This window comes from Nansenia antarctica, assembly GCF_963989245.1.
Source record: "Nansenia antarctica genome assembly, chromosome: 1".
In the NCBI taxonomy this organism is placed as follows: domain Eukaryota; kingdom Metazoa; phylum Chordata; class Actinopteri; order Argentiniformes; family Microstomatidae; genus Nansenia; species Nansenia antarctica.
In genome coordinates, this window is record NC_137674.1 from 109828058 (window position 1) to 109837691 (window position 9634).

Genomic DNA, 9634 nt, shown 5'->3' on the forward strand with positions numbered 1-9634 from the left:
AAAAGTCTGTCAAAGTTTAGCACCATTATCATCATCCTCATCCCTGAGGCATTTAAAACAGTCATTGTCGTTTAAAATCACTTATTCTTCCGACTGGCACTTAATGTGAGGGTAGAGGCAACAGCGGCTGGAACATGGAGTATTCGTGGACGTGAGTGACACTTGGAAATGAGGTTGACGTGCATGAGATAAGCTCTGAGAACGAAGTGAGAACGAAATTGCCACAGGTTATATTATAGCCAGCGCAGACGCTGTCGCTAACCGCCTCACAGTTACCAATTACCGTGCATGAGCCTTGTCACACTGTCTGACGTACTCTTCTGCATAGCAGTAACTGGAACATACATTAAACATGCATTAACTACAGTATCACTCCAATTCAACGTGCCCTTTTGCAGATGGAGCTTGCGGCGCAGTGCTATTTCAAATGTCAAATTCAAATGTTCTTATGTTGAAACTCAGTTTATGTCGTCTGCTAGAGCCATGCTCTAGAGTCTAGACTAGCATACAGTCACCGCAAATAAAGGGCCACCTATCATGGGCAGATTGCAGGTCATCTACATTGCAGTCACTTGAATCCAACGCGACTTACAATTACGAGTTAACAAGGACATTCCCCCTGGAGGAACTGAGGGCTAAGTGCCTTACGCAAAGGCACACTAATGGTGGTGTGGTTTCAGGCAGGAGTTGGACTCACAATAGGAAGACCAGTCCAACTCACCATCCACTAGACCGCCACAGATCTCAGAACACCTGGAGTGTTAAGTGTGTAATACAGTATACTGTATCAGCTACCTTATCGTACGATTTAGACATCTGAAATGCAGCTGCACATCAGTGACAGGAGTGCATATATATATTCTCTCTCTCATTTTGAATTTTCTTACTATCCTGCCTTTTCTGTATTTTTTTATTGCTATATGTAAAGCACTTTGAATTGCCCCTGTTGTATGAAATGTGCGATACTAATAAACTTGCCTTGCTAAGCAAGATTATGGGGGGAGGTCTATCTATTTTAATCTCTCTCTCTCTCTCTCTCTCTCTCTCTCTCTCTCTCTCTCTCTCTCTCTCTCTCTCTCTCTCTCTCTCTCTCTCTCTCTCTCTCTCGGGGGGTAGCAGAGTTTTTGATGGTAGCTAGCTAGCTAGCTAAATCGACTACAAACAAAACTGTGGGCCTCTGCCCTAGACAACAACCAGCCTAGAAGAAGCCTGCTCACGTCAGCGGGCCGAGCCGAGCCGTGTCGGGCTCAGAGGCCGTCGGCCGCGTCCTTATCCGAGTACCGGGCGGCGCTCTGGAACCACATCCTCTCCACCTCCTTCTTGCCCAGCTCCCACAGGCGGCAGATGTGGCGGATGCCCGTCTTGGCCGTGGTCATGAGGTACTCCTCGTTCTCCGGCTGCTGGGCGACCGCGTGGCGAGCCAGGAGGAGGGACTGGGAGAAGCGACACATCACCAGGACGTACAGGGCGTCCCTCTCCGCCTCGTTGAGAGGGATCTCGCTCTCCCAGCCGGCCAGCACCGGCCCGCCCACCTCCAGAGGCGTGGGGTTCTCTATCATCATGTACATGATGGCGATGGCGAGCTCGAACACGTAGTAGCCCTGGCTCATGTCCCCGAAGTCCAGGATGCCGGAGATTTTGAAGCCGCCGGTCGTCGAGTCGGCGTCCGGTTTCACCAGGATGTTGTGGTCGTTGAAGTCTCCGTGGTTGACACCTGAGGGGAGAGAGGTACGTGGAATTTAGCAGACGCCTTATTCCAAAGCGACTTACAGTCGATACATTTGACTAAGCAAGTGAATCGTCGGTTCACCAGTCGTAGCAGGAGGAGTAATCTAGCTCAGGCCAGGGGCCATTGGCAGTCATTTTTTTGGACACTGGAGAAACAGTACAAGGGGGAAGTAGACATTTTTAGGAGACACAGTATCGGGGGAAGCTGGTGTCTCAGGACGTAATCACAGTGAAATCACTTTGAGGGTGATTTTCTCTTTTGTTAGTTGACTTGTTGAGTTGTCCCAACATTCAAATACGCTTGATATCTTCTTCAACTTTTTGTCAGATTTTTACACGCAATGTATGCACACGTCATCTGAAAGCGTACAATCTGCACTTCCATAATCTGTAAAAACCTGAAAAATGACCTTTTCACCAGGCCCTCATATATGCATTCGCGCTTCGAAAGATGACTGGAGATTCATCGACTGCACACAGCTCCCACTAACGCGTATATCAGTACTGTAGCTGTCATTCGTTACAACAGACATGTTTTTCCTCAGATAAGCCATGTCACTGAGAGGCTTATCAAAGGCAGCCGACACAAAGTTGCACAAGAGGAGGAGAACTGAGACATGAGTTGCTGTAATGCATATTCCCACCAGCAGGGGGCAGCAGTACGACAAAGGGGGCATCCCGTCTGCTAATTCCAGTTCAGAATGAATCAGTTCAGCTCATACCATCCCCAAAAAACAATGGTGAAACAAAAGGAACAGGGATGCAATCTAGTGACGCCCCCAAAAAGGTGACATATTTTTTGGTTTGTGACATTTAAGAAAATTGTTGACCTATTTTGAGGTAAACAGGGCTAAAAACGGCTAAAAGGTGACAAGTTTGCACCTGTAATGGAAATTTGACCATACGGTCCTCAGGTGAGACAGGAAAACCAACAAGATGGTACACAGTATTTACTCCTTAATAAGGTTTAATCAAAATAGTTTGCAAAGTATTTGGCTCCTTAAACAACAGTACACAACAGAAGTGTCATGAGAGCTGTCTTGGCAAGAAGCCCCGAATCAGAGATCTCACGGCCATTTTATACTAGACCAGATGCACAAGGCCAGCCCCCCCCCCCCCCCTTCGAGGGTGGCGTGATTTACAGACAATGAGGTGGTGTGTACCTTATCTTTCTCGATACTAGCAGATGGGCACACTATCTTGTCAAGTGGCAGATTTAACACGCCTGCCCAGCAGAGTCAACAAGATCACATTCTGTACTGAGAAGTAAGGTGGTAAATCAGACACAAATGTCCAACTTTCATACAAGAGAGAATTCCAGAGCAAGTTGGAACAGATAACATACTGTTAACCTTTTAGTCTATGACGTTAGTACAGGAACAAATCAACTTAGGATATACTGATTATACACAGGAATGTCAGGAAGACACGTCAGAGCATTTTTAGCCATTACAGCACCCCTGAAGGAAGAGAGAGATATAATAATACCCACACTTGCGGAAAGAGCCGAGTTTGGGGATCACGCAGGTCTTGTAGAGCTCCATCGCTCCCATGACCACCTGCTGCACGGGGTCCCCGTCCATGAGGGGGAGGAAGGGCTCCAGGAGGGGCACGTTGGACAGGCTCCACACGAAGCTCTCCCTGTGCAGCACACTCAGCTCAGGATGCTCCATCTGACAGGACAACACACATGTCAGGTCAACAGCTGATTGCCACCCCCCCCACAACATACACACACACACACACCCCCCCCCCCACATACACACACACACACAGAGACACACACACCCCCACTCTCTCCACATACACACACGCACACGTACACACAGACACACACCCCTCTCCCTCCACATACACAAACACACACAGACACACACCCCCTCTCTCTCCACATACACACACACGCATACCGACACACCCCCCCCCCTCTCCCTCCACATACACACACGCACACGCACACACAGACACACACACCCCCTCTCCCTCCACATACACACATGCACGCGAACACACAGACACACACCCCTCTCCTTCCACATACACACACGCACATACAGACACACACACCCCCCTCTCCCTTCACACATAGGTAAGTTGACTTTGTTTTTATTTCTTTTATCTCCACTGTCTATGCCCATTCTTATGTATTGTAATTAGGGGTGTAACGGATCACCTAACTCACGGATCGGATCGTGTCACGGATTTTGAGTCACGGATCGGATCATTTTTCGGATTTTTTTTTTAAAATAAAAACAACATTTTCCTTGAATTCTGTAAAAAGAGGATGCATTTGCTAATTCGCCGACAATTAGGATCCTCTCCTTTTCATAGAGGTCGGGCACAACCTTCTCACTGAAGTGGGGGCGCGAGGGGATTTTGTAACGTGGCTCAAGCACATTGATCATATTTTGAAACCCTCCGTTCTCCACAACGGAGTATGGCCTCATGTCTGCCGCGATAAACTTCCCAATTGAATTGGTAATGGCTTTAGCCCGGTCTGAGTCTGCAGGAATCGTCTGTTTAAATGACGTTTGGAGAAGTTGTTGTTGAGCTACTTTTTTCTTGCCCCCCGTCATCAACACACCAGGGTGATGTTGCGTTAAATGTGTGGCCATGCTTGACGTATTGCCTGCCTCATAAGATTTCCGCGTGGCACAATGCCTACACACCGTAACTTTCCCTCCTTCCATCATTATTATAAGTAACAGGGAAGCCAAAGTGCTCCCATACATGTGATTTCAATGACGAGGGAGGCCTTTCCAGTTCGCCAACGTTGCTAGCACTCGCCATGATACTTGTTGCTGTGGATTCCCAGCTTCACGTGGAGTGAGTACGTAACAGAGTACTTTTTTTGTGTGTTTACACAATCACCCAGGCTGCTTAGCGGGTGATATGACGTGATATAAGTGGGACAGAGATGAGTGAATGAATGTTGTTGTCAACTCAGTACACATGCAGAGAGTGAGAATAAAGCGCACATGATTGTTTTTCTACCGGTTACATTTGAATGAATGAATGAATGGTCTTTATTGTCATTGCTACAGCACAGGTACCAAACAACGAAATTTAGGAGGGGTGGCTCCCCTGGTGTTAGAAAAAAAAAAAAAAAAAAAACGATTTTGCTATTGATCCGCGGTACACATGCGTTCCGAACCGTGGAGGGCGATCCGAACGGATCACGGATTATCCGTGATCCGTTACACCCCTAATTGTAATGGATTGTTTTGTGTCGACCCGGTGGTGTGTTTCTGTTTATATGTTTGGTTTTATTCTTGCCGGGGGAAGGGGGGGCGGGGCCTCTTGGCCAGGTCGTCATTGTAAATGAGAATTTGTTCTCAATTGAGTTTATCTGGTCAAATAAAGGTCAAATAAAATTGTGAAAAAACTGCCTGGGCCGTCCACCTAACTGGTGATCAGTGTCTAACCCACAATTCCATCGACGTCGCTAAAGGAAAAAAATTAATGTTCTCATTTTTATTGGACAGACACAGTGAAGACAGACAGGAAAGTAAGGAGAAGAAGGGAGAGAGAGAGGGCATGTCAGCAGGGCATGGGCCGAATACGAACCCATGCCGACATGGGCACATGTGTGCACTGTAGACCGCGGTGCTAGACCACTGGACCCCCCCAGGCCACGAATCCAGGCTTATTTTTGACAAATCTTGTGAGACTTGTAAAAATTTAGAAAAGCCTGGACTTTTTTTTTAAGGTTTTCTGCTCAAAATCACATGCCCACAGTGAATACAGAATATCTCCACAATCACAAGGGCCTTTTACCATTTAAACGGCCTGCATTAGAGACACACTCCACCCTGCTCCTCTGCTTCTGCCTGCCTGCTGCTCACAGCTCTTTGTATTTACCCAGTTTCATCCACCGCTGAGACCTCCTCCACCGCACACCAATCATCCCCTCAGGCTCCATCTTAACTGTCCCTCTTAAAGAGCTCCTCATCCCCACTACCCCCCCACCCCCCGTACAGTTTCTCTACTTAAATAAATAAATAAATACGTATTCTTCTTTGCAACTGCCAATGGCTCCTGGTCATAGCACAGATTACTTTTATTTATGTTAACTAATAATAATAATAATAAAAAATGTGACTTATATAGCACTTTTCTAGACACTCAAAGACGCTTTACAAACTGAAAGGATCGACTAGTAATAATAAAAAGAAACAAGAAATAAATAGAGAAAGAAAGTATAGGGGTCTAATGAAGGTAGTGCTGGGGACACATGGGAAGGGGGGCGGGGGAGGGTTAACTGGTGAAGGCAAGCTTGAAGAGGTGGGTTTTGAGGGCCTGTCTATGTTGGGAGGGTGTTGGCCTGTCTGATGTGGTTGGGGAGGGCGTTCCAGAGGGACGATAGATGATTCCCTTACTTAGATAAAGGTATCTGTTGTAAGTCGTTTTAAGTCGGATAAAAGTGTCTGCTATATGGCCCCAAAAAAAGAATATGTAAAATGTAAAGCCTTGCCTCTACACACTGTGACGTGTCAACATCCCCTCTTTATTGTGATTTGCTGATACTGGATCACCGTGCGTCAACCTGACTGTGGCTGTATTACTCTGTGGCTGTATGACTCTGTGACAGAGTTTAAGGTTCCATACCTGCTGCAGGACTTTGTCCACCTTGGCGGCCATCTTGCCTACTTCATACAGCAACTGTGGAGAGCCGGGCACCTTGGCAACGGTGCTCCCGGGCAGATAAGTCAGCAGGCGCACTAGATACTTCTGCTTGCCAAACCCACAGTCTGTCAGGAGAGAAGAGGGCTTGTCAGTGGAGGTGTAGATGGGGCGGTTGTGGCTCAGGAGGTAGAGACGGCATCTAATGATCGCAAGGTCGGCAGATCGGCGGTTCGAACCCCGGCTGGCCACATGTCGAAGGTGTCCTCGGGCAAGACACTGAACCTCCAAATTGCTCCCAATGCGCGGGGTCGGCGCCTCGCATGGTAGCTTGCCTAACTCGCCATTGGTGTGTGAATGTAAATGGACTGTGTGTGAACGGGTGAATGAGAGGCCGTTGTAAAGCGCTTTGGAATAAGGCGCTATGTAAGTGCAGTCCATAGATGGATTTATATGTTTGGCAGAGACTTTGCTCTTGGCTGTATCTCGTTGATAGCAAAGCATATCTCATATTGATAATAATCTGACTCGAATGTAGCCTACTTATCACTGTGTGCAAAGGATTGACATTTGGTTCTCAGAGGGCATGGTAATCTTACAAAGGCAAAGAAGATTGGGGCACATTTTAAACTTCAGAAGCACTGACTGGGGGCCTTGTACCAGTGAACTTAGGCCTAGAAGACTATAGGCCTAGAAGATACAGATATTGCCATTTAGAATTTGCCATTTAGCAGACGCTTTTAATCCAAAGCGATTCACAATTACGAATTACAGGGACATTCTCCCTGGAGTAACTTTTTTTTTTTTTTTAAATTTGTTTTTCAGATTTTATCCCTTTTTCACCCAATTTGGTAGCCAATTTAACCCAACGTAGCATCCAATTATCCCCTGCCTATTGCATTGGATCCGCCGCACGACCCCGTGGCCGGCAGTCCCAGAGGAGGCCGCCAGGCAGACTAGGCTGACTGGCTCCTCGAGCCCAGTACCGCTCCCTGGAGTAACTTAAGTGCCTTACTCAAGGGCACACTAGTGGTGGTGTTTCAAGCGGGATTTGAACTCACAACCTTCCGATCACCAGTCCAACTCACTATCAACTAGACCACCACTACCCCCCAGATATTGTAGGTGTATGAATGTTCCAATGTTGCTGTGTCAGTTGATTACCGTTAGGATGTTGTGTCAGTGTGTCATGCTGCCCTGAATACTGTACATGCCTGTTGTTTCCCTTCTAAAATGTATTTGTATTGTATCTTTACCTTTTCTTGTTACTGTTTTCCCCTGCTTTTATATTCATTTCATGTTTGTATATGTTTTCATATTGCATATTGTATATGTTTTTATATTCACTTTATGTTCTTATTCCTGTTGTAAAGCACTTTGAGCTGCATTTCTTGTATGAAAGGTGCTACTTAAATAAAGCTTTACTTACTTACTAATAAAATCAATCAATCAATCAATCAATCGATCAGGATTAAATGTCGTCCGTACCTATCTCCTCCAGGCCCATGCGCTGTCCGGTGTTCATGGGGACTTACTTACTAATAAAATCAATCAATCAATCAAATCGATCAATCGATCAGGATTAAATGTCGTCCGTACCTATCTCCTCCAGGCCCATGCGCTGTCCGGTGTTCATGGGGACTTACTTACTAATAAAATCAATCAATCAATCAATCAATCGATCGATCAGGATTAAAATGTCGTCCGTACCTATCTCCTCCAGGCCCATGCGCTGTCCGGTGTTCATGGGCACGGCGGTCTGGGCAGGCAGCCCGTGCTGGTGCAAGAACGTCATGGCGTGCGTCTGGACCTCAAAGACGGCGGGCTCCTGACTGTCTGCGGAGTTCGTGACCTTCAGGACGTACTCGCCGCCGTCGCCCGCCGCCACGTAGAAGTTCTGGTCATCGTAGCTGGGCAGCGGACGGATCAGGGAGACCGTCAGGCCGAACAGCCTCTTCACTAGCTCAGACACCTGGGGGTGGCTCAGGCTCGGCTTGGAGTCCTTCACTGACATACCAGCTAGAGGGACAAACAAGAGCATACATGTCTGGGGACGAAATACTGTACAAACCCACTTATGTTCTCAAAACAACCGAAATCGGAAAACAGTAAAACTAAATATAATATTATATATATATATATAATAATAATAATAATAATAATAATAATAATAGAGATAGATAGATAGATAGATAGATAATAATAATAACCTTTTATTTGTATAGCGCTTTTCTTGCAAACGTTGCAAACAAAGTGCTCCAATCATTATATAATCATAATTTAATTATATAGTAATTTAAAGGCTATTTAAAGATAGATAGACAGACAGACAGACAGACAGACAGACAGACAGACAGAGAGACAGACAGAGAGACAGATAGACAGATAGACAGATAGACAGATAGATAGATAGATAGATAGATAGATAGATAGATAGATAGATAGATAGATAGATAGATAGAAGGTGTGATACAGGCAGATCATGTCAGCAGCAGGTCTAATGCAAAACACCTTCTAGTCTAGGACATTATATTTAAATTGTTTAAATGAATGAATGAATGAATGAATGGTCTTTATTGTCATTAATACAGTACAGGTACCAAACAACGAAATTCAGGAGGGGGGGGGGCTCCCCTGGTGCTAGGAAAAAAGACTAAAAAAACAAGAAGGCCAAGGGTAAAATAAAAAAGGGAAAAGAGCTGGTTTACATAAATAAAGGCTATGTACACTATCTACTATACTATACTATACAAATAAAACACTGTGCTGTACTCTATGCTATGCTATAAATATTCTAACATTTCCTATCTCTGAACCTTATGTACCCGAGGGTTGTCATATTGCACATAGTATTGTTGCACATTCATTTAAAGTGTTGCAGTTAGCAGGTTTGAAATGTTCACAATGTATTTCAATATTGCACTTTGTCGATATAATTAAACTGTTTAAGTTGTTGCATTAGAGTGCATTGCCTCTCTCTCTCCCTCCTCAAAATCACGTTGTTTTAGAATTATTAACTCGTATCTCTGCAGTCATTCAGGTTAGTTATTCAAATGACAGCCATAGTTATGCACATTATGCACAGTTAAGACCATGCACAGGGGACGATCACACCGTGCACAGCAGCCCAGGGGTGAACCAGGGACGAGACTGCGATCAGACTCACCTGTGGACGTGAGATGTTGTTGCAATGTATCAAGTTATTCCACAGTATTGTCTTTTTCAAATCTGTTTTGGACACGTGATAGACATTGTGGAGAACAGGGCACGGCTGTGCTGGATG

The 9634-nt window shown here is 45.6% G+C and overlaps 1 protein-coding gene across 1 annotated transcript; it reads right to left on the bottom strand.

Moving 5' to 3' along the window:
• Window positions 1–1247: 1247 nt before the first annotated feature.
• Window positions 1248–9523, bottom strand: hykk.2 (hydroxylysine kinase, tandem duplicate 2; the record flags this gene model as incomplete). The annotated part of the gene is made up of 5 exons (XM_080529729.1): window positions 9518–9523; window positions 8062–8370; window positions 6337–6479; window positions 3221–3401; window positions 1248–1714 (listed from the first exon to the last, which is right to left on the bottom strand). The coding sequence occupies exons 2-5, from the start codon at window positions 8363–8365 to the stop codon at window positions 1248–1250; spliced, it is 1095 nt and encodes a 364-aa protein (XP_080385855.1). The 5' UTR covers window positions 8366–8370; window positions 9518–9523.
• Between the last annotated feature and the right edge of the window lie 111 nt (window positions 9524–9634).